The 26,185-nt window shown below is 44.3% G+C and overlaps 1 protein-coding gene across 1 annotated transcript; it reads left to right on the top strand.

The window, feature by feature from the left end:
* Positions 1-805: 805 nt before the first annotated feature.
* cbll1 (Cbl proto-oncogene-like 1, E3 ubiquitin protein ligase) lies at positions 806-10,171 on the top strand. Its single transcript, XM_040050533.1, has 7 exons — positions 806-1,245; positions 2,707-2,871; positions 5,043-5,075; positions 5,281-5,387; positions 5,559-5,642; positions 5,723-5,796; positions 8,715-10,171. Exons 1-7 carry the CDS (start codon positions 1,233-1,235, stop codon positions 9,721-9,723), a joined length of 1,485 nt encoding a protein of 494 aa, XP_039906467.1. The 5' UTR covers positions 806-1,232; the 3' UTR covers positions 9,724-10,171.
* Positions 10,172-26,185: the final 16,014 nt, after the last annotated feature.

The following is a 26,185-nucleotide window of genomic DNA, read 5'->3' as shown; positions in this document are numbered from 1 at the left end:
GACTCAGCTCTGTCCTTGGATATTCATGTTAAGCAGATTCATGCCTCCTTGGAACGTGTGCAGGGTGTTCAAAATGCTGCTGCAAGGCTGTTGACCAAGGCTTCCAGGTTCCTCCCATATAATCCTGACCCTCAGGACTGCACGGACTGGCTCCAATTTACATCAGTGATCTTCCTCATCCTGATATTCCCAGCAGGTCCCTGAGGGCTTGCTGGTTGTCCAGCACACTAGATTAAAAACAAAAGGTGACAGAGCTTTTGTTTCTGTGGCTCCCAACTCTGGGACTCTCTTCCACTCAGATCTGTAGACTCTGTCAGTTCTTTTAAAAAACAGTTAAAACCCTTCTTTTTAAACTTGCCTTTGGTTGATGTTGTTTTATGTTCTAGCTTCTGTGAAACACTTTGTGATTTTATCTTGAAAGGTGCTATACAAATAAAATTTTACTTACTTTTATTTTACTTACTAGCAAAATAAAACCCATATGGGCAGACTCAGGACTTTTCCCTGAGTGTGCAGCAGTTTACAATGAAAGTCAAAATGCAACCTTCTTTCTGTGTTTGATGACATTCATTTTAGACAAATATTCTCCTCAAAGTATGTATTAGAAACTCTATGAAACAATGTGAATTAGTTCAGCTGTGAAACAAGCTTCATTCTAAGTAAATATGCATGGATAGCACATGTTGGATGATCTAACAAGTGTTTAAACTATGGCAGCAGATATTTTTTTATTAAGGATAAAATTAACTTTTTTTCTGCTAAAACAATGTAAACAGTGGATAAATAATAACCTGAACTTTACAGCAACATGTTTATGAAATATGATAGACAGTCCAAGCCTTCAGATTTTCCAGTCACTCTCATGACTGACAGGATGTGACCTGTGGCAGGTAGTAGCGTAAAACATAAAGGAGGAACTGCGTCGATACAGAAAACAAATGGACGATCGTTTCTGTTAAATATCACAACGACGTCCTGTCTTTACTTTCAGTATTGTTACCCAGCCATTTAGGCCAACTGTACACGGGCATAATAAACGCGCGGTTGTTTTTCTTTGTTGGTTTTAACGTGAACTAACTACAGTTTATTTTTAGCTCTTAATTTTTTAACCCTGTTTGCGTCGTCCTTCTTTCGCTTCCTTCTTTCCTATCCTCATTCCTTCCCTTTCACTTCACCTCCTCTCCTCGTCAGTTTCTCGTATCCCACAATGCATTGCGATCACTCGTTGGATCATGGACCAAAGCGGTAAGCAAAATGCAAAGTAGGGCCGAGACGTTAGCAAAACTTGTTATTCATGCTATATATTTTTTTAACCTGCGTAGCCGTTTTCATACCAGCTCTAAGAGCTAACGTGACTACAAAGCCCCCTCGTGGAAAGTGGTTTTGCTAAGCTAACCCGTAATCTCCCAGGGTAACATTAAAGCTTGAATGGTGCGGGCTAGCCAAAAAAGGCTTGAGTACTTCTCGCCAAAAGTTAACGTTACGCCCTAAGTTGGTCTGGAAGGTTACACGAAATGTTCCACCAGAGTTTATGCAAATATTAAACCCAACTGCAAAAGATATATTCTCACATGTTAGTGGGTTTACGGCTAGCTGCGATTTAGTTGGGGCGCGAATGCGGCTTGATTGTTAGCATATGCTAACCACTTAGCTGTATAAAGAAACTATATCTTATAACGAGTCTCTTGACTGTTAACCCACATACACGAGCCCTTTTTTGCTGATAGTATTAAAGGCGAAACGCTAACGTTGTTAATCTAATTTCCAATTGTTTATATTACTGCAGTGTCACTAAAGTGATAAACCATTGCCAACTATAAATATCTGCGGCTCTGAGCTACTCCTCGCTTGTTGTGGCTTTGCTAAGGGACAGGTACAAGTTTCTGTGTCGTAGGCGACATTGTGAGAGTGGGTGCAGGTGGAAGGTATCAAGCCTGGAAAGGTGGAGGTATTCGCTGGACAGAAGAGGAATGACAGTCAGTAGAATCAAGACGGAATAGTTGTGTGTGGAAAGGTGAAGATGAGTATACGTAATGAAGGTGGATGAGTTGTATATTTGGGGTCAGCCATCCAAAGCAACGGGCAATACACAAGAATGGCAAAGAGTCCATGCAGGGTAGAGATGAGTGTCAAAGATGATTTGTTACTGAATAATAATGGCACGAGTGAAAGGAAGAGTTACAAGATGGTAGTCCACTAAAGATGTTAACATTTTCATTGGGAGTGACCAACACGTACAGCATTAGATGTCTCATATTGAGCAGTTTGGAGACAAAGGCAAGGCTGGGACAGAAGATGGAGCTGCCAGGCAGAGGTTGGTGTGATAGAAGATGGGGATTGGATGAGACGGAGGCAGATGATCTACTGTGGAACCCAAAAAGAAGCCGGCAGAAAAAGAAGCATCCTGTTTAACCTATGAGTCACTGAGTTTCACCATAAAGTCTAATTCCAGAATGAAATTATTTGTAATCTATGTAACCAATGTAAACAGGCAAGGGACTCTGTTACAAGCACTGTCACAATCCAGTGACGTCCTAAAGGCTTTAAAAACAACTCTTTGTAGATGGATATGTGTAACTGTTAAATTTTGGTGTGGCTCTTGAGTCCACCACATGAGGTATCCCTCACTAACTCTGTAACTGTCCAATGTACAGCGCACAACATATAGCAGTCTGTTTCAGTTGATATACTCTTTTTCTTCCACAGACAATGATCTTCAAGGAAGCGATGGCTCTGGGAGTTTGGGAGGCCCGGATGTTCGCAGACGAATCCCCATCAAACTTCTGTCCAAGCAGCCAATAAGGAGCAAACCTCAGCAGCGCCCCCAGAGACCTGTCAGCAGAACTTGTAAAAGTGAGCCTGGAGAAGATGGTAAGCACACTATGTGGTACAAAATGCTCATTAGCACTAATGTTTTTATGATGTCACACTGTATAGGCAAAAGTATTGGGCCACACCTCTTAATCAAAACTTTTTCAATCCTATTGCCACTGTATATAAATTTGAATAGCTAGCTGCCTTTACAAACATGGGTCATTCACTGAATTCAAGAGTGGAGCTGTAAAATATTGTGGCAGTTGAAATAAGTCAATTCATGAAATGTTTCTTACATTTGCAGCCCACATAAAGCTACAAAGCAGTGCCAAGGTGCATGGTTTGTAAAAAATGCCAATGCAGAGTTCCATTCACACCAGCACAAACTCTGCACTGTGGGTTTTGTGGCTGAGCAGCTATAATATGTAGGTAGCCTAGTACTTTTGCCTGTAAAGTATATAAACATAGCATGCTTAATGATATTCAACTCTTTGTTGGTTAGTTTTTAAAGTAGCTAATGCATTGTTGTTGGTGTCTTTCAGCTGGTGTTTGTAAAATCAACCTTTCCTCTTTTCAAAATAATGGAGTTCCTTTTCTGCAATATAAGTTTTGAGATAGGGCTGTTTGATATAACCATATATATGACGATATATAAACATCTGTCGTTTCATTTTACACTATCATTTGTTTCGTGGTGTCGCAAAATAAACTGTTTACAGTAATATTTTTTCATGGTTTTGATGTCACTGTAGTGGCTATATTCATTAAAGTGATCTCTTTCTCTTATATTTAATATAACCACACTACAGACGGACAAGCGCCTGTTTTTATGCATTGTCGTTAGCAACAGTGACGGTAACACCATCGCGTGTCCGCTTGTTTATGTTCCACATAAACCTTTCACAATAAAGCTCAAGATCCTGTTGAGACTTTTCAAAATAAACTGAATCGCGTGAAAGAGCAGATTATTTACGGATGAGAAGTAAAAAAGATGCCAGGTGCTAAAAAAAATCAACCTTAGACTCAAACGTTAGAACAGGCTTCTCCCCGCAGCACGCCGTGTAATAAATACTCACAAAGAAAACGGCGGCCGTTACAACTTATGTCTAAAAATGTATCGTTTCATGCATCGGTTAAAACACTCGACTCAGCTACACGACGCGCAGCTGGAAACACTTCACCTACCTGAGATTCACAGACTTTACAGAAAATGTTACATTTTTGTGATTTATATCGTTATCGGACGATAGATGTCTTATATCGGGAGATGAGATTTTGGTCATATCGCACAGCCCTATTTTGAGATGTTCCTTTTTCATATCATTGTCACATTTCACTGGGATATATGTGCAGGATATGGAGTAGACGTTTCTTTCATCCCCACTCCAGTGGGTTGGGCTGCACACTTGATTTGGCTGCCCACAGTGTGCTTTGTCTCTCCTCCTGGCCCTGAACCAGGAATGTTTCACAAGTTAGGCAAATGTAAAAAACATTACACAACGGAGCCACCATGCAGTATATTAAGTATCTCTGTGGAGGGAGAAAAAACTTTCATTTTTTCTTCTGGTGGTAGGAGTCATTGTAGACTCGATGACATGTGTTACACAGGTATCAGCGACGTACTCGTGGGCTGAACAGAGATGATGTGCCAGTGGTAGCAACAGACTTACAGGTTGACATGTGGGCATCTTTCTTTACCAGTTGTTGTGCAGTGACACTTGCAGTGGTAGTTTGAACGTTTCTTTGGGCAGATAGAGCTCACAGTTTATCCATATTTGCTGGCTCATCTTTGTTATTTGGACTTGATACAAAATACTCAAAAAAAGGATCTCAAGCATTTTTGTATGTTGTTGTACTTTTGTAAAGCTGTCTCTGTCGCTCACAACCGTCATTTATTCTTGGCCTAACCTGTCGTGGCGTATCAATTACAATACATCATAACAATATCAGTTTAACAGAAAGTGTAACACTTGTATTATTGATGCTTTTACAGTCATCCAGTCTGGATATCATAATACGTTGGCACACAGTAGCACTGTGACAGCCTACTGCCATATGTCATCATGCTGTTTAAGGATTAACTGCGGCACTTGCACACAGTACAGAAGATGGATGTCCTTTTTATTATTTTCCTCATAAATTCAGTTTAGATGTTATTAAATGTTATTTATGTGAAGTTTATGTTGTTGCCATACCGATGCTGATTCTTTTTTCTTTTTTTAACAAAGTAATGATGAAGTCGATGATGAGGACAGCATCAAGTAAGCGTTTTAGATTTTATTTGTACCTTTCATTTTAGTTTCCATGTACATGTAATTGTCTTATACACACAGAATATTTTAAGCTCCTTTGGATAGTGACACTGTGCTATGTTCTTGCCCTCCTCTTTGGGAAAAGCTGAAGTGTCAGGTTTTTTTTAAATACTGTTTTATTAATGCTACTCTTGTTTTTTTCTTTCTACTACAGATAACTTTGGCTTTAAGCAAGAGGACAGGTTTGACTGTGGAACTAAAGCTGGTGATGTGTTTGCAAGTCAGAGGAGATTTCCACAACCGTTGTTCTGGGACTATAAGGTACGTCTGCTGTGTGAGGGGAAACAATATTAATGATTAAGTAGCATCATTACCAGCATCTGGCACGCCAGTAAGACGTGTAGTATTGGAATTAAAGAAAAAGTATACAATGATCTGGTTTTAGTGGTCATTACATGCGTGTCATATTTTTGTGTCCTCTTATTTCAACAGTTAAACTTGATTGGAGAAAAGGATGACGTTCCGATTCACTTCTGTGACAAATGCGGTCTCCCTATTCAGCTGTATGGACGGATGGTACATGTCTTATTGCTGTTTCTCTGCACAACATCTCAGAGTCATGTTACTGTCTAACTCTTGCCAATTTGACTCCTCAGATTCCCTGCAAACATGTTTTCTGTTATGACTGTGCTCTACTTCATGAGAAGAAAGGAGAGAAGATGTGCCCAGGGTGAGACTATTTAACTTTGGTACATGGCAATGAGGGTAAAATAAGGATGGCTGGATGCCAGAATAGTCGACTCCTGCAAGTACTTTGAGCAGCAGGGGCATAAAATCACTACAGTATAAAGCCACTAAGATGTCCCTGATTTAGGCTCCGGCCACACTAATGCGTTTTTGTTTGAAAACGCATTGTTTTCTTTCCGTTTTGGCCTCCCGTCAACACTGAAACGGCGTTTTTGCTCAAGGAAAACGCAGCGTATTCAAAACGCTTTCGAAAACGCACACATTTGAAAACGGTGCTTTTGCGTCGCAGTGTGGACAGCGAAAACAGAGACTTTCAAAAACGATGATGCGTGTTAGAGCTGGGCGATATAAGATTTTTTCATATCACGATATGTTTTTTTCATTTCAGGCGATAACGATATATATCACGATATCAGCCAAATAACTATATTTGTAAGATTTAAATGTGCCGTTGCTCACAAGTAAAATGTGAAATAATCAGCAGCTTGTTTTGATTTAAATATTTATTTCCCATAATAAGTTCAACAGGGTAGATGTAGTTAAGGAACATGAGACTTTTTCAGATAAATAAAGGCAAATATTGCAAACTACACAAAAGGCAGCCGCTAAAGCGTTTAAGTTTCAAAATAGAACAAACCAAACAGACTAAACTGTCGATTCCACTTAGAAACAAAATATTAATTCTAAAAATAAATCTTAGTTTGTTTTACAGAAGAACAGACAAAACTGACTAACTTTTGTCAACATCAAATAATCTGAGAACTAAAAGGAAATTCTCCATCTGTCCTTGTTGTGTAGCTGAGCTTTTCAAACAGTTGTAACAGTTACTTCAGTCTGACAAAAGCCGAATGACGAATCAGCGCTTCCAGTCAGAGATTGAGCTGCACCGCTTTATTGTATTTCCAGACTTGCTTTCGGCACATTTACAGTGCAGCTGCTCTGTTTTTGTCAGACTTGAAATAGCCGAAATACCTTCACACTACGGAGCTTCTATGGCTCTTCCGTTCGACAATCTCTCCGACATTGGAACCATCATCTGTTTTCTCTTCGGTAACCTTCGGTCACGCTCGGTTGATTTCTCTAGTCGACACACTCATCTCCTCCGTTACCCGGCGGCACGGTGGCTGGCTGCTTCCCAAACAAATACACATGTGCGGCTTGGCACTTGTGCTGTACGTAACAAGTCACGTGACGTGACGCTGCGGCTGTGATTGGTTCGGCTCTGCGCTACTTAATTTGGATTGGCTGTTCTTTTTTAAAGAGGACAAGAGCGGTGAGGCCTATCGCAATAGTTTAATTTTTCTATCGAGAAAAGGTTATTTCGCAACACATATCGTTATCGTTCTATTTCCCAGCTGTAGTGTTGGTCATGTGATGCAGTCATGTGACCAATTAAACTAAGATAGCGGAGGGCATTATACAGCAGCTGTTCTGTTTGACAGCCCTGTTAAAGATGAATATCAGTCTGTACGTGCTCCAGAGAACTTTTCTTTAAATTCTTTAATTCTCACTCGCTTTTGCAACTTTGTACTTTTGTGTTACTCACAGCAACGACTCCACGTCATCGTTAGTCTATTTAAAAAACTCGCTGCTTTTCATCGACATTCTGCCGCCATGTTTCAAAGAGCCGGAGAGTAAATAAGCGGCAGACGGAAATGAGGCAGGTCGAATCTTCACGCATGCGCAGGACTGGAACGTAAGCGTTTTCAGACGTTTCAATGTGGACGCACAACTCTGTGAGAACGACTGAAAACACTAGTGTGGACGCGGAGCGTTTTCAAATCTATCCAGGCTAGTGTGGACGTAGCCTTAGTGACCTGAGGAATGGGACCTCAAGAAAATCTGAAGCCAACATCTGAAGTCTTTTGTCCTGTAAAAGTGAAACGGGAACCCGAATAATCTGTTAAAACCTGCAGTCGTGTAGATTGACACCCACACTGCCAGGTGCACGAAGCACTCTGAATCATTCTCTCTGACAGTTTAAGTCTTTCCACCTACCTCCTCAACCACATTGAAGACAGTTCTTTGTGTTAGGCCAATATTTTACTTGCTGAGCTCGTAGAAATACTGCCTACTGAGCATTCTTTTTTTTTAATCCTGGGAAAACTGATAGCAAGGAAAACTAAAGGCACCACTTACAGCATCCACTTCAGGATTGTAGGGAGGCTGGAGCCCATGCAGGCTGTGATAGGCTGAACAGAGTACACCCTGGACAGGGCTAATAGAGATGGTATCTACTCAGCTCCACTCAACTCGACTGTGTTTTGGTCTTTTTCTATTACAACCGAGTCGCACCTCAGTGTACATAGGGTTGTTGTAGCAATGTGTCCGAAACTCTGACTTTGTTTGTTTGAGACACAAATACAGCTCAGTAATTGCAATGGTATACCTCAGCCTGTGGCTTCTTGTCAGGCTTAAGGGCCATGAAGTCGGTTTTCACGAGCCTTCATAATGTTGGCAGGTTTCAAAAATGGCAGTTTTGATTTTTCTGATGGAGTTGCTCCTCTATCTCAGCGAGTGACGCCGTAGACTGGACAGTCAGTGGCATGCAATCTGCTGAGGTCACAGAGGTTTTTGCATTGACTCCGCTCACTGCAACCCCGGCTGAGCAGGGACTAAAAAAGCACCTGGTACAACCACCTAATGGAAAACCCTGAAAACCGAGTCGAGGTGAGTAGGTACCAGTGGAAAGGGCCACATTGACCAGTTGGGGCGGTATGGTGGTTGGAGCTGTGGCCTCATGAAAAAAGGTCCTGCGGTTTAAGCCACGAACAGGCTGTGTGGAGTTTGCATATTGTCTGTGAGTACTGTGAAGTCCCCCAGTCCAAAAATAGGTTGATTAGATCAAAAGCGAACTTGTCCAACTAAATAACTGAGCTGTTTGACTTTGTGTTTCTTCAGCCTGACCCTCTATAACTGCACAGACCCGGTTCAGCGCATTGAACAGTGCCAACGTGGTTCCCTCTACATGTGCAGCATTGTAGCAGGATGCAAGCGCACCTACCTGTCTCAGCGTGACCTCCAGGCCCACGTCAACCACCGCCACATGAGGGCTGCCAAGTCTTCTGCAGGCCGCCAGGAGCCCGTGCACCTGCCCCCTGCTTCTGATGTATCTGAGCGTTTCCGCCTGCCTCCACCTCACTTACCCAAGAACCATGTCCATCTCACCAACCCGCTCCAGCACGGGAGCCACGATCCTTACAGTCAGCCGCCACCTCCCTCCGCTCACGAAGGCCCGCCCCCGACTCCTTCTCTGGGTCCTGAGACATTCCGCATTGCCACGGTAACAACTCGTAAACACAGTAATCTCATCACTGTGCCCATTCAAGACGACTCCTCTTCCTCTCGCGAGCCCCTCTCTGCTGGGCCAGGCCCTGGCCAGCCACCCCACCACCACCCCGGGGACTATCCTGGCCAGCCTCCCGTAGTGTCGCACTCTCACCATATGATGGCACCACCTCAACAGCATTTTGGTCCCCCGCCTCCCCCGCCGCCTCCCATTACCCACCCAATGCAGCATCCTCCCCAGGCCTCTGGGACACCACACATGGTGTACAACCAGGCCCCTCCTCCCCCAATGTCCACAGCGCCCCCACCTATTACTCCTCCACCAACGCACATGATACCCCCTTACATGAATCACCCACCCCCAGGACCTCCACCACAGCATAGCGGCCCTCCTGTTAATGCCCCACCACCTCATCATTATAACCCGAACTCCATGCAGCAGTTCCCTGAAGACCAGGGTACCCTCAGTCCCCCCTTCACCCAGCCAGGAGGGCTCAGTCCTGGGATGTGGCCCGCCCCAAGAGGACCCCCACCTCCACGAATGCAGGGACCCCCTCCCCAGGGCCAAATGCCTGGTCCGCACCATCCGGATCAGGGCCGGTATCGGCCCTATTATCAGTAAACTACCACCGAAATGAGTCTGTCATTCTGTTCCATACTGCTTGTCTGAGTAATGTGATAGTAAACCTCAGGGTTCCAGGTTGTAGACATTGATTTCCATAAAACTGCCCAAAGCAAATGTGTATGTGGTGCACACTCAAGTTAACTGTGCTAAACCTTCCACTGAACATACTTTTGACTTGGAAGAGAGCAGGAGTGTCCTGTTTTTGAAACAACATATGGTAAACATGTCTGTATATATGTTAGCTGATGCCACACATGTACATTTAAAGATGTTGAGTCAATAAATTTTTAACAGCACATTTCTATCCTTTTGTTTGACATGATGTGATGTAGTACAATGTCAGCTGGTTTCTTTAACAGAAGTTACTGAAAACTACATTTATCACTTGGTCTGACTGACGAGGTCTTCAGTATTTCTCATTAAAAATATATTGTGGAAAAATGAAGCTATGCTTTGTCTGGTGATCTGTTTGGGTTTGGCCCCTTTTAGGAAAAACGATGTACCTGCAGTGTCACGTCATGAAAAGACCATACAGCAAGCTACTTTAAGCAAAGCGCTGTCATTTCCCCTGAAGGCTATGATTAAGAGCAGGAGTTGCACTTTTAGTTGGAGGTTCTATAAATCTATTTCCATGCATGCTGGTGAAGGTGAAGAATTGGCTGTTGTCTCTTTGAGGTCAGTGTGATTTATTGCAGTTTTTCAGATTCAAGAACTTTATTGTCAATACAACAATATACACAGTATACAGCGTACCGAGATGCTGTTTCTCCCCGAGTCCAGCCTGGTGCATTTATAAGAGTATAAATGATATATCTCCAAGAGATAAAAACTAGGAATTACAAATGATTGATAAAAAGGTACTATTACTAACTTTATCCATGTAGAATAAACAGACAGGGCAGAGACAATATGAAGTGGATTGTGCAGCAGGTACTGAATACCAGGTTGAAGTTATGAGTCAGGATATTTTAGACGAGAACGGACGAAGACGTGCAAGAGACAAAATGTGCAAATATAGTTGAGATGTGTTCAGTAACTATGTGACTGAGTGTGCAAATAAGCAGATTGTTCCCAGGTCCGGTTTGTAGTGCATTTGTGGAAGTTTGTGTTGTTTTTGAGTCTTTTGGTGAGTACTGTAAGGTGTTTGTGTTCTCTTTTGTTTGTGTATCTTTGGTGGTAGTGAGTTGAGGGCTCTGACTGCTTGGGGGGAAAAGCTCTTGCAGTGTCTGGTCGTTACAGTTTTGAAGGCGTCCTTCACTATGCTACATTTGCAAGGGGATACCGCAGCAGCGCAACAAGGCCTGTAACAACAAACGTGATAAACGGGGTTTCATGTAATTTGATTGGATGATCCAGGAGACGGTCTTCTAGAGCCAAATTTCCTGTATTTGCTAAACAAATAACCGAAGCATTAAAGCATCATCACCAAGCTTATTGTCACAGACCCTCTCTGGGGCTATACTGGTGGTCAAATTAGAGTGGCTAGTTGAGTTATAGTCATCTTTTGACACCTCCTGATTGTACAGAATGTACATTTTTTATGACTATTTTCCAACCTCTGCTTGTATTGGCTGTGCTTTTCAAGTACGTGTAGCGTGGCATCATGGAGGGTTGGGCCTGTGCACCTGCCCCCTGCGAACATACAGCTGTGCAGCTTTTCCAACATGTAAGCTGTAAACAGCATGATGTATATATATTTGTATTTGTGCTTCTCAATAACCTGTGTACAATTACTGGCCTTTAGTTTCTAGCTCAAATTTACAGTTTACTTGAAGATACGGACACCGTTGTCCACCTCCATGACGTGCTTTTTAAAAGGATACTGTATATGCTATTTGTCAATATGAATAAACTCTTTGAGTGCTTGTGGACACAAGCAGCAGTAAACAATAGGTTAATGAGTGCATGGATATATATTCTCAGCCATAAGCTTTTGGTTATTTAGTGACTCCTCCCACTGATGGACATGATCAATATCACAGTGTAGAAAGAAGTAAAAGTTCTTCATGTAAAAGGTTAGCTGACTAGTGGGGCTCGGATAATTGGAAACACTAAATTGCCCATAGTTGTGAATGGTTGTCTGTGTCTGTGTGTTGGCCCTGTGACAGACGGGCGACCTGTCCAGGGTGGACCCCGCCTCTCGCCCTAAGACAGCTGGGATAGGCTCCACGCCCCCTGCGACCCTGAAAAGGAGAAGCAGAAGCGAATGGATAGATGGATAAAGCAAGAAATGCTGAACTGATCAAAAGGACTAGTTAGAAGAATTTCCTATTTAAGAACTGTGAAAATTACATTATTAATTTCATATTTTGGACTTTGAAAGGTCATTGGCTTGTCTGTGGACAGCATATTTTCTCTCAAAGATACTTTTATTAAATTAAAACAAAGAAAAACAGATACACACAGAATTGTTCAACAACATCAGTTTATCAGTTTACCCCCTACCCATACCACATAGTAGCCCTATCCCTCAGGCCAGGTAGAGAAATAAACAAACAAAAAACAAACAAAAAAACCCAACAAAAAAATCCCATTGCAAATACAACAGGAAAAAGCAGAACAAAATAAAACAAACACAAAGAACTAAAGAAAGAAGAAAAAAAGAAGGGGGAGGATTTACTGAGTAATGCTGGAAGTTAGGCTTGCAACCTGAAGGCTGGAAAAGTATTTCAGGAATTGCCCCCTACAAGGGAGGCGAAAGAGAGCGTGCAACGGTCAGGCGTGCATCAGCCTCCCCAGTGGTGCCAAAAAGCGCAAATAATGGATTAGGATCCATATAATATCCAAGAATTAGGGACAAGGTTTGAAATATATCTCTCCAGAATCCTTCAAGGCTAGGGCGCGTCCAGAACATATGGATAGGGAAGCCTCCACACTCCCACACTTATCACAAGTGGGGTCCACATTCAGATACATACGAGATAGTTTGACTTTGGAGAGATGGACCCTATGCACAACCTAAAATTGTAAAAGACAGTGGCAGGAACATAGGGATGTGCAGTTAACTGTACCATGTATCCATAGACAATGACTGATTTAAATCTTGTTCCCAGCCTGTTTTAATCAAATCTACTGAAAATCGTACGGTTACGGTGAAACCTTTGTTCTCTTAGTGAGAGACTATCTCTCCACACCGTTACATATTCCATATGTACGGGGTACGACCCCCTTTGGTCGTGGCGTGTGGAGATTTCTTTAAGACACTCCGGCACGCCCGGCTACGCCCCACAGCTCACGTATAAAACAGCTGTGCAGACGGGACACCGGTGATCGTTTGATCGGAACGCGTCGCTGAGTGGCCTGATGGTGGAGAGATAGTCTCTCACTAAGAGAACCAGAGGTGGGTCAAGTATCCAAAAATTGTACTCAAGTAAGAGTAGCATTACTTTAAAACATTATTACTCAAGTAAAAGTGAAAAGCAGTCGTCAAAAAAGTTACTCAAGTAAGAGTAAAAAAGTACTTGGTGAAAAGACTACTCAAGTAGCGAGTAACTGTTTGAAATGTCCAATTTATTTTATAAATAAATGCTATCAGACAAACAAAAATAAATAAATATACAAATTTTAGTATTTTCAAAAGGAATATATGTAAAAACAACAAAATAAGGCACAACAATTCTAATTTCCAGATTTCAGTTTTTCACAACATAAAGCTTTTTTCACCAATACCTACAGTAAATAATATACAGTGGGGCAAAAAAGTATTTAGTCAGCCACCGATTGTGCAAGTTCCCCCACCTAAAATGATGACAGAGGTCAGTAATTTGCACCAGAGGTACACTTCAACTGTGAGAGACAGAATGTGAAAAAAAAATCCATGAATCCACATGGTAGGATTTGTAAAGAATTTATTCGTAAATCAGGGTGGAAAATAAGTATTTGGTCAATAACAAAAATACAACTCAATACTTTGTAACATAACCTTTGTTGGCAATAACAGAGGTCAAACGTTTACTATAGGTCTTTACCAGGTTTGCACACACAGTAGCTGGTATTTTGGCCCATTCCTCCATGCAGATCTTCTCGAGAGCAGTGATGTTTTGGGGCTGTCGCCGAGCAACACGGACTTTCAACTCCCGCCACAGATTTTCTATGGGGTTGAGGTCTGGAGACTGGCTAGGCCACTCCAGGACTTTCAAATGCTTCTTACGGAGCCACTCCTTTGTTGCCCGGGCGGTGTGTTTTGGATCATTGTCATGTTGGAAGACCCAGCCTCGTTTCATCTTCAAAGTTCTCACTGATGGAAGGAGGTTTTGGCTCAAAATCTCACGATACATGGCCCCATTCATTCTGTCCTTAACACGGATCAGTCGTCCTGTCCCCTTGGCAGAAAAACAGCCCCATAGCATGATGTTTCCACCCCCATGCTTCACAGTAGGTATGGTGTTCTTGGGATGCAACTCAGTATTCTTCTTCCTCCAAACACGACGAGTTGAGTTTATACCAAAAAGTTCTACTTTGGTTTCATCTGACCACATGACATTCTCCCAATCCTCTGCTGTATCATCCATGTGCTCTCTGGCAAACTTCAGACGGGCCTGGACATGCACTGGCTTCAGCAGCGGAACACGTCTGGCACTGCGGGATTTGATTCCCTGCCGTTGTAGTGTGTTACTGATGGTGACCTTTGTTACTTTGGTCCCAGCTCTCTGCAGGTCATTCACCAGGTCCCCCCGTGTGGTTCTGGGATCTTTGCTCACCGTTCTCATGATCATTTTGACCCCACGGGATGAGATCTTGCGTGGAGCCCCAGATCGAGGGAGATTATCAGTGGTCTTGTATGTCTTCCATTTTCTGATGATTGCTCCCACAGTTGATTTTTTTCACACCAAGCTGCTTGCCTATTGTAGATTCACTCTTCCCAGTCTGGTGCAGGTCTACAATACTTTTCCTGGTGTCCTTCGAAAGCTCTTTGGTCTTGGCCATGGCGGAGTTTGGAGTCTGACTGTTTGAGGCTGTGGACAGGTGTCTTTTATACAGATGATGAGTTCAAACAGGTGCCATTCATACAGGTAACGAGTGGGGGACAGAAAAGCTTCCTACAGAAGACGTTACAGGTCTGTGAGAGCCAGAGATTTTCCTTGTTTGAGGTGACCAAATACTTATTTTCCACCCTGATTTACGAATAAATTCTTTACAAATCCTACCATGTGGATTCATGGATTTTTTTTTCACATTCTGTCTCTCACAGTTGAAGTGTACCTCTGGTGCAAATTACTGACCTCTGTCATCATTTTAAGTGGGGGAACTTGCACAATCGGTGGCTGACTAAATACTTTTTTGCCCCACTGTAAATATATAAACAGTGCAAACAATTTCCAGTGACAAGATATGCTGTAAACTTTATATTCATCTTTGCTCCAAATGGCACAGCAGCCTCAGAGAAAACAGAACGAGGCAGCTTCAACATATGTTCATACAAGGCAGCTCAGTTTACCATAAGTTGTATGGGTGTGCATCTATTTCTGCATATTTACCAAAAATGTGCCCTTTCTTCACTCAGTGAGGTGATGGTTCAGCTTCTGCAGCAGTTTGCTCTCAAGGTTCTTTCTGTGAATCTGTGACTGTTCAGCAGTGAACAGGAGTCCTGCATGACTGAGAAGTCCTTCACAAGCTCCAGATGCAGGAAGAGCTGTATTGATTTTGATCGGCAGCTTCTTGATGTGAGGAACGCCATGCAATAGATCCACACCTCCAGTGAATGGACATGAAAGGTACCTCTCCAGCTCCCCTGCTTCTGGCCTTCCTGACCCCATGGATCCATCATCTTCGTTGGTTAGGCCGCTGTTTGTGCTGGCCTCATCCAGCTCTGTGTCTATGTGATTTCTGATGAAGTGGAGACCTGTGGAAAGATGTAAGGTTTTCAAAAGAATCAGGTCTGGTCATTATAGTGCTGTATACACTGCCAAGCTGTGGATGTTTGCTTGGAGCTAGCCTCCAAAAGCTGCCCATACACTGTGTGATTTTTGGCCCATTTTGAGCCGATTTTTCAGTCGTGCAACCGTTTTGGGGATCGGCCCGTGTTTTGCCTTAATCGTGTGTGCATCATATAGTATGCATGGGGTAACAAAAAGCAGTTAACACCTCACGACCAGCTCCCAATCATCAATCGTTTGGTCGCATGATAATCAAACCTGTTTGAAATCCTGTCGCCCCTCAACGCAGCCTCTCACACTGCACACACACAAACACAGAAATGAAAGAAAAGGAGGAGCAGCACAGCAGTGCAGCGTGTGATCTGGACAAAAGAGATGGAGGCACAACTTGTAGGATGAAGCAAGCTCATCTGAGTACGTAAGCGTAGAGCTGCCACCCAGGCAAAAGAAAAATAGAGCTATGTCACGTTATAACGTGAAACGTTTATTGTTCTAACAATATACTTTTCATGTTGGTACAATATACCTTTCATGTTTGAACAATATAATATCACGTTCGTGCAATATAATATTTATATTGTACGAACGTGATAATTATGTATATTGTACGAACGTGATATTATATTGTTCAAACGTGAAAGGTATATTGTTAGAACAATAAACTTTTCAGCTCTATTTTTCTTTGCCTGGGTGGCAGCTCTACACTTCCGTATCCGAGGCTTTTCAATGTGGCCTCACAAAATTATCACGACTACAACTACCATGAAAAGAGTTGGATGGACATTGCTGCTCAATCACAGCTGCCTGGTCAATGTTTTTCATTAGCAATTTAGCAAAGTTGATGGTGGTGTGTGTGTGTCTGTAAGACAGAGAGAGGGAGAGCGAGGGACAGATTTTGTATGATAAGCTTCATGTTATGGACGCACAGTTTGAGCACTCAGGTTGCATCAGAGCATCAGGCCGTATAGTGTGAGACCCTGTACAGTTTGAGCAGGAGCTGAATAACGTGATTGAAAACAATCGCACAGTGTTTGCCCAGCTTAATGCAGACTGTTTAAACTAAACAAGCTTCACATAGTAAACCCTGTCAGCCACAGTATTGCCTTCTGTTTTAACAGTTAAAGCAGTAGAGACGAGCTGTTTGCATGTGCGTGGAACTCTAGCGTCATTAACCAGGCTAGCTGTTAGCTTATAGGCTAACCAGAGAGCAGTTAACAGGACAGCCGAAGCTGCACAAAACACCCACAAACTTATCTCACTACAACGTAGCGCCGAAAATATGACTTGCAGCTCGACACAGCGTCTGTAACATAAGACTGACATCCAGCTAACCACAGCTAAAAGATATTTAGAGACCGTTTCCTCAGGTTACACGAGCTGAGTTTTTTCACACTGAAAAGTTGTTGTTTTGGCTCTCACTGAAGACACCGACACTGCAGACATAGCTGTTCTTTTGTACTGCTTTTAAGCGAGCAGCCTAGCCTGCGTAAGTGGAGGGCAGAGCAAGGCGATGACCCAAAGGTCCACCCCCAGCACCGTCATCACGTGCCTGTCCATAGACAGAGGAGCCTCAAGAGTGAACTCGCAACAAGACACTCGAGGTGAGACACAAAGTCCCGGCTACTGGGCGTCCCCATGCTGGCCGTGTAAGTCCGTGACACACAGGCAAAGCACCAACAGGGAGCCAGCATTGCAGGCTGGGGACCTGGCCGAATTGTCAGACACAGCAAGGTCTGATAAGCTCATGCGGTTGGAGCAACGGAATGCCAGAAGCACGGGCGGTCGGCTAGGACGAGCCCGTGCGTACGCTCCCCAAGGATCTCCAGCTGGAGCCTCCGGTTTCAGGACCCGAACCTGAAATCCCAGGAACAGAGAGAGGAGAGGAAGCGTAGCTCACTGAGCCGCTGAGAGGAGACCCTACTCGTTGTCTGCAAGAAGCGGGCAACGCCAGACAGGGACCCATCGCTGCAGGCTGGGGAAAACTCACTCGCTGGTTGAGGCATCAGACACAGCGAGGACCAACTGGCGTGTAAGCCGGCGAATGCGGGCAACACGCCAGGGGAACACAGCAAGCAGCTGTAGTGAAGCCGCTGGAGAGGAGCTCCAAGCCAGGGATGCGACCCACAGGTCGTCCCAGGGCCAAGCGGCACAACACACTCGCTGGCTGGCTTATCAGACACAGCGAGGCCCGGCTAACGTGTAATGGGTGAACCACCTGCAGGGAGCCTGGCGCTGCAGGCTGGAGAACACTCACTCGCTGGCTGAGCATCAGACACAGCGAGGTCCAGCTGGTGCGTAAACCGGCGAAACGCGAGCAATACGCCAGGGGAACACAGTCTGCAGCTGCAGCAGCAGCAGCGGCGGCGGCTTAAGCCGCAGTCAGAGCCGAGAAGCCGCCCTACTCGAGCAATGACAGGAGCCCTGCTGGCCGTGTGAACCACGCACTGCGGGCAACACGCCAGACAAAACAGGCTACACTAGACTGGAGAACACTCACTCGCTGGCTGAGCATCAGACACAGCAAGGTCCAGCTGGCGCGTAAACCGGCAAAGCGCGGGCAATACGCCAGGGAAACAGCCTGCAGCTGCAGCAGTAGCAGCAGCAGCCGGCCACCCGCAACATTTGGGCAATGTGCCAGACAGAGAGCCAGCGCCGCAGACCGGAGAACTGTCAACCGCTGACCGAGCGGTCAGATGCAGCGAGGTCCGACTGGCGTATGAAACCGGCGAAGCGCGGGCAACAGGCCAGGGGAACACAGCCTGCAGCAGAGCTGGCCACCAGGCCCAACTCAAGAGTGTCAGGAGGGAGGAGGGCGGCTGGAGGACAGCTGAGCCTAGGCTCCGAGTCCTCCCCACCTCAACTGAACACGGCCGTCTCCGCACGCCGGCATAGATCCCTCAGTTCTTCTCAGGGTAGACAGGCAGTTCCATCAGGCAACCCTGGTCGTCTGTCCGGAGCCAAGCATCATAAACATCAACCTCCTGACAATCAAACCTCCACCAGCCCAGGCCTCAAGGAGGCGGGGCCATGGGAGGGAACGCTGTGGGAGGGGCCCGGAATCAGGTGAACCAGAGGGGATGGAAGTTCTTCAACATCCACCGCACGATAAGCAACATCCACCGGCCCGGGCCTCACAGAGGCGGGGCCATGGGAGGGAATGCTGTGGGAGGGTCCCAGAACCAGGGAACCCAGACATGGGTTCACCCGTCCGGACCCTACCCCAGTGGCAGCCAGAGGGGATGGAAGCTTCTTCAACATCCACCTCACGATAATCAACCTCCACCGGCCCAGGCCTTGCAGAGGCGGGGCCCTGGGAGGGAACGCTGCAGCCATCATCCTCATTTAGCCTGAGAGGCACAGGATTGGGGTAGGCTCTCCATGCCCAGCCCGTCTGCAGCTGTCGTGTCAAGCTCCATCCATAGAGGGAGTGACAAAATGGCCACCAGCAGGGCATAAGTAACCCTCACGCCCCTGTCAGGGCATGCCGCCCTGCAAAGGGAAGGCCTGAAGAGGCAACTAGGGACCGGGGGGCTAACGGGGGAGGGGCCAAAGGCAACTACTCCCGCCATGCACAGCAGCAACCAACTGCGGGCAGGGGACCATAAATCCTGGGAGGCAGGGCACTCACTGCCTGCAACCAGTCCAACCAGGCAGCAACGGCACCTTAGGAAGTAGGTGCTGAGGCTGCGTGATAGCAACAACCTTGAGGTCCACTCTGCTAGATGGGACCTCAGGAAGGGCTAATTCCCACACCCAGAATGCTCCAATCAAGAGCTGAAGGGACCCATCTCGCCCGACACTGTGCCCGGGGACCAGCAGGGGGCAGTCCAGGGACAGGTGGGCAACACTGGAGGAGAGGATGGAAGCTTCTTCAACATCCGCCACCTGACAGTCAACCTCCACAAGCCCAGGCCTCACAGAGGTGGAGCCATGGGAGGGATACTGTGGGAGGGGCCAGCAGTAAATCAGCAACAGGTGTGGGAGGGGACCCAGCCCATGGCCTGCCCAACTGGAGTCACAGCAGTGGCAGCCATGTACCTCATAGTAGCCTGCTCTCCTATTTTTGGAGGAAGGAGAAGGTGGAGGGGCGGGCCATTTAATTAGTGATGTGCGATACCACTGATTTCCTTTCCGATCCGATACCAAGTAATATTCAGGGTGGTATCGATGATACTGATCCGATACCAATACTTTGTACAAAAACTTATTTTATTTATTGTATCTCAAATTATAGCGTCATAATGATTACAGGACATCAGATTACTTGTTCTTATCACTTAATAATGTAGAGTTCATCATATAGAAATAAAAAACTGAAGTTGTGCGCTATTTGAACACGTTGCCTGCCTGCAGCTCTAAAGGACTCAGTGAGAGACGTCTGTCTCGCCCTAGCAGCACCTGTCCCTCTCCTCCTCTTCAGTTCGCCTCAACATACGCTCGTCATATTCTGTGATATGATTTACTCTGAGGTGTTTGACAAGGTTAGTGATGTTGCCACAACCATACATGCCAACCCTCCCGATTTTTCCGGGAGAATCCCGAATTTCAGTGCCCCTCCTGAAAATCTCCCGGAGCCACCATTCTCCCGAATTTCTGTTGATTTTCCAGCCGGACAACAAAATTGAAAAACCATGTTGCAGAATTCATAGCGCGGCCCAGCCAATTCCAGTCTCCAACAACGGCGGCAGCGACTTAGTTTTAAGCCGACACATCGTCTTCAAACCCCCGCGGTCTTTCCCTACTCGGGTTAAACATGATATATAAGTCACTTTGATAACTTAAAAATGTTATTGTTTGGCTTTTTCAGTGTTTTATTTGTTCGTGAGTAAATCGGTTTGGCTGAGATTAAAGTTTAGATTAAATTAAATGTAACTTTATTATTCCACACAGCTGAATAAACGTCAAACAGAAAATGATTAAACAGAAGTGAGAGACGGTGGAGAGTTTACGTCAGCGCCCGGTTATATTTTAGAGAGCAAGGAGCAGACGGCTGAGTTTCACTCCACCGAGGAAGCGCATGACGTACCCCGGCTTTCTTTAGACCACGAAGGCCGGGTCCTCAGGTGGAAGCAGCCTCTGAATTTGGACACTCCCGCTGTTTCCAGGCCGGTCAATAATAACGGTGACATTTAATATATTTTATCCGATAAATAAACCCTGTAAAATGTATTTATCACCCCCCCCCCCCCCTAACAGCCCTTTTGAATATCTCCCTAATTCTGAGGTCTCAAGGTTGGCAAGTATGGCCACAACACCTCACTCTTGGAGCACTTTTTTGCCACATGTATCGCAAACCACGTCTCAGCTGTTTGTGGAGGTAAAATACGTCCGCACATGACTCCAATTACGCTCAGTCATTGTTGTGAGTGCGCACGCCAGCGGCTGCAAGACATTTATACAGCCGTATTTCGCCCATAACTATGAAAGGCGGAAGGGGAAGTAGTTCCTTTGAATGTAGAAAATCCGAATGTTATAGTTTCTTTCCACTGTGTTCCTGTTAATGATAAACTACAAATTTACCCTAAATTACTAAAATATCGATATTTTAATGTGAGAATCGATTCTAGAACATAAATGATTGGTATCGGAGGAATCGATATTTCAGGATCGATCCGCACATCACTACATTTAATGCTTTCAGAAACCAAGCACGGTCTGCCTAGTCCACGCTGGCAACAAAGCAGTGGATGCAAGCATCAGCTACTTTAGCCAGCACAGCATGCTCTAGGCTGCTTTTATGTAGTCATATATCTTTCCTTTTTCACCCAGGCACAGCCACACTGCTCGTGCCTATCATAAAAAGGCAAAAATGCCATACACAGAGATGTTTGGGACATGTGGGCTGCCATACTTCTGCTACCAAGCAAGGGGGCGGGGGCACACGCTAACCAGGAAGTGTTAACAGGTAGCCGGCGCTAGCCGCAACTTGAATTCCCCTTCACATTTTATTCTGACAGGTAAAAGTATATGCTTGGAACACATTTCCCCAATGTAGCCGAGCTACGAGCGGCGCCCTGCTGGTCGCGTTAACCGGCAAGCTGCGGGCGACACGCCAGACAGGCCAACCAGCTCGAATGCTACTCGCAGGCCGGCTAACGATTAGCTGGCACGAACCGTAGCATAATTCCCCACTGTTTATTCCCCACAGTGTTAAGCAGGCCAACAGCGAACGCCTGGGACGCTGAAGCCGTATCCCCTTCTGTGTTAACACACATAACAGCCGAGCTGCACAGCGTATATACACGTATATAATAACCTTATCCATGAAATAAATTTCGATCCAAAATTGAATTTATCTAGAATTGTGAATAAGTATTTCCACTCGACCCGATCGAACGCCCTCTCCCCGTCTAAGGAGAGAATGCACTCAGGACTCTGGCCGGAAGGGGTGTATAATATATCCAATAGTCGGCGGATATTGGAATAAGAGTAACGATTCTTAATGAAGCCTGTTTGATCTTCGGATATAATTGAGGGCAAAATATTTTCCAGTCTGCATTGCCAAAACTTTGAGGCCAAAATTTTAGCATTGACATTTAACCTCCTAAGACCCAAACTCTTTCATGGCATGCATTTTGAAATTTTCTTTGCTATTTGGGCTGATTGGGACCTGATGAATTTGTTTTGTTTTTACCTAATTTTTGTTTCTGAGAAAAATGAGATCCACATATGAGGACATTCGTTTTAAATTTTGATAGAACAGTGGCAGCATAATGTCCTTGTAAGTGGATATCAGGCACTTGTAGAGAAAAATTAACTATTTTGGTCTAGACATCCCAAAATGTGATGTCCACATATGTGGATGCCAGGTCCTAGGAGGTTAATAGAGAGATTGGCCTGTAGGATGAGAATTTCACTGGATCCTTACCTTTCTTTCGGACAAGAGCGATACTTGCCCTGTAAAAGGATGGCGGAAGTTTACCACGCTTCCATGAGTAGGAGAGGGTTAAATGTAATTGAGATAAAAGCAAGGGGGAAAATGCTTTGAAAAATTCTACGGGAAAGCCGTCAGGACCAGGGGATTTTCCAGGCTACAGTGAAGAAATGGCTGCACCCAGCTCCTCTGGCGTGATGGGTTTGTCTAATCTGTTTTTACTATCAGAGGAAAGCATAGGTACATTCAAAGGCTTTAAAAAGTTATCCATTAAGGTGCTTTCCTGCGGTGATTCAGAGGTGTAAAGTTGAGAGTAAAAAAGTCCTAAACGTATCATTAATTTTGGAAGGATCCGAAGTGATATTACCATTAGCCATTCTAACCTTTGTGATGTGTTGTTTTGCCTGGAAGCCCCTTAACTGGCTGGCAAGCATCCTACCCGCTTTGTCGCTATGAATATAAAACAAACTCTTACTCTTCAGGAGCTGACGTTCAGTTGAGTGCGTTGAGAGGAGATCGAATTTAGTCTGAAGCTCCACGCGCTTATTGTATAAATCTGGGCTTTTTACCTTAGCATAGAGCAGGTCTACTTCTTTGATTCGGTTGACTAAATCGAGTCGTTCTATACGGGCCTTTTTCTTCATATTAGCAGTGTAGGAAATAACTTGCCCCCTGAGAAAGGCTTTCAAGATTCAAGAAGTGTTTATTGTCATGTGTCACAAGGGAAAAGGCATTTCTCTGTGCAATGAAATCTTTCTTTGCTGTCCACCCACAGATGCCGATTAATATATACAATAGAAATAGAACATATAAATACAGTGTATAGAATTTCAGTATAAACCCAAATTATTAAGCTAGAAGTTTCTCCTGTGGTATTTGTTTTAAGAAACAAGGTTATTTGTTCTTTCATGAATTCCAGGAAGTTTACATCTGCCAGGAGAGTCGAATTAAAACACCCGTGTCATCTGGATTGAGGGACGTCTGGGAAACTCATTGATAGCACAACAGGGCTTTGGTCTGATATTACTATGGTCTGATATTCACAGGATTGGACCCATGGAGTCAGCTGATTATCAACGAGAAAATAATCAATCCTAGAATAAGTGTGGTGTACCTGTGGAAAAAAAGAGTGCTCTCTTCTGTGGGGGCGTAAACAGCGCCAAACATCAGAGACACCACAGTTAGATAAAAAGGATCGAATGAAACGAGCAGATTTACTGACAGTGCAGGGATTCAGGGAGGATCGGTCGAACACAGGGTCCAGCCAGCAGTTGAGGTCACCACCAAGTATGAGAGAGTATGAGCTCAGATCAGGCAGCAATGAGAAAGCACGCTGAAAGAAATCTACATTATCAATATTGGGGCATATATGTTGGCCAACACTACTTTTAAATTATAAAGTTTACCCGAAACAAAAACATACCGGCCACTTGTATCAGAAATTACATTATGTTTCTCAAAGGGAACATTTTGGTCAATTAGAATAGAAACACCTCTGGCCCCTATAAGATGAGAGTTTTCCGAATCACGGAGATGTGTAGATGGAGACGTGTAGAAAGACAACAGCTGCTTTATACTGCTTTATGTGTGAGAGCCAGGGCTGCACATAAGTGGTCCGCAGGTGCGCATTCGCTGTCAAAATAAAAGACGCGCACCAGATAAGAAGTTGCAACGCGTGTTTGTGTACATAAGATTTTCTGGAGGAGGACAGACGTTTGTTCAGAACTCTTAAAGATGTCGAAGAAGCTCCTTTACTTTGGTGTTCCTCCACCTCCAAAGAAATGTCAGGAGGAGTCCGAACCGCAAAAGAAGCGCGTATTCTCAGAAACGTGGTTGCAGGAGGTGAGCTGGCTTCAAACAAATGGCAAACGGCATATTCTGCACCACATCTCTGTGCGTTCGTCATTTGTTTGAAGCCAGCTCACCTCCTGCAACCACTTTTCCAAGAATACTGAACTTTACTGAACTATGTTCTATGTGCTGTTGGGTAACTTTTGAATGTTATTTAATAAATTACAGTTTGCATTATTAATCCGACTCTTAACTAAATCTTTAAAATAAACTGTAGAAAAGTGTGATGACGAGATGAAGTTAGTTAAATGAGGGCTGGGCCACAATGTTGTACCACAAGATGGCGTAGCAAGTCAGCGTAGCCACCACCAGTCTGTCCAACACTAGAGGAGCAGAAGTAAAGACACTGCATTAGGTGGTACTCTAATAAACTTGTTAAGCACTGTTTCCTCCTTCCTGGCAGCTCCACGTTCAACACTCTTTCCCCAGTACATCCCCTTTCCCCCTCTGAACCTGTCCAGACCATCTCAGCTGACACAGTATGACCCTCATTTTATTGTTTTAATGTCATGTGCTGATTTTATTGTTTTAAATGTAATTCTAATTATCATTTTATACTATTTTATTTTTTGCTATTTGTGCTAATTTATTATTTTAAATGTCATTTTAATTAGCATCTTATTTATTTTTATCTTTATCTTTATTTATTTATTTTAACTTATTTAATGTATCATTTCTGGCGTGTCCAGTGTCCAGCACTTTGTGTTCAGCTGAGAGTTGTTCTGAAAGTGCTATATAAATAAATTGCCTGCTTGCTTGCAAATCACAATTGCTGTACAATAATACAAAGGAAACAGAGAAAGCCCAATCATATGATCCCCACCCCATGAACAAGTGCCTTGACGACAGCGGGAAGGAAAAACTCCCTTTAAACAGGAAGAAACCTCCAGCAGAACCAGGCTCAATGAGGGGCGGGCAGACCTCTATGCAAACCGATAGACCTAAAGTTAAATAACTTGCTATGAAGACACCTCCATAAACCTGCAAAATTACTTACATAGCTCATAATCTATTAAAAAAGTCCCCATGAGGAATGTCACAGAGGAGGCCACTGGGACTCTTTTGTGGTCATCACTAAGACCCTCAGGATCTGTGACCAGGCCTATCGCCACAGCCATCAGGCTCAAGACAGGAAGAAACCTGCAGAGAGTGGGTGGAAAGAAACTGTTAAGCTATATAACATTCAATCTTATCTCTGCTTGTGAAAATGATAAGATCCACATACCTACACTGATATGTCTTCATGCACCCAGAAAGCGGTACGTTAGCATGGGGGGGAAAAAGCTGTGTAGAGGTCATTCAATTCAATTCAATTCAATTTTGTTTATATAGCACCAAATCACAACAAAAATCGCCTCAAGGCGCTTCATAGGTTGGAGGAAGCTCTGCCAGCTGAGCGAAGGCACGTCCTAAATAAGGACGCAGGTTTCAGAATGAGATTATGAAAAACACACTGCACTAGTGAAGTGCTAAGTTTAATTTAGATATGAATGCTGTGTGTAAGTTAGCCAGAACTTGCTAATGTGAGCCAAACTTTAAGACTGCCATGTTAGCCTATTAGCATGCTAGCATCTGCTCAGAGGTTAGACTATAGCTGAGAGGCATGTGTATCACAACACAACAGTTCACAGGATTTCTGTAGGTTTTTCCTACATCTGTCTCATTGTCCATACATTGTTTAGTAGATGCTTATGTCATCCTTTATCAAAGTAAGTTCTATTATGCTGACGCACATTTTCTTGTTGCTTGTTGTTATGACTCTTATGTATGATCAATAACTTAAAAAAGTCTTATCTAGTGCCAGATTACAACAGGACAATTAGAGATTTTATTTGATGTGGCAAGAAGCCATTCCAGG

Source organism: Simochromis diagramma, unplaced genomic scaffold (assembly GCF_900408965.1).
Source record: "Simochromis diagramma unplaced genomic scaffold, fSimDia1.1 OVJJ01000131.1, whole genome shotgun sequence".
In the NCBI taxonomy this organism is placed as follows: domain Eukaryota; kingdom Metazoa; phylum Chordata; class Actinopteri; order Cichliformes; family Cichlidae; genus Simochromis; species Simochromis diagramma.
This window is presented reverse-complemented; position numbering and strand designations above follow the sequence as displayed.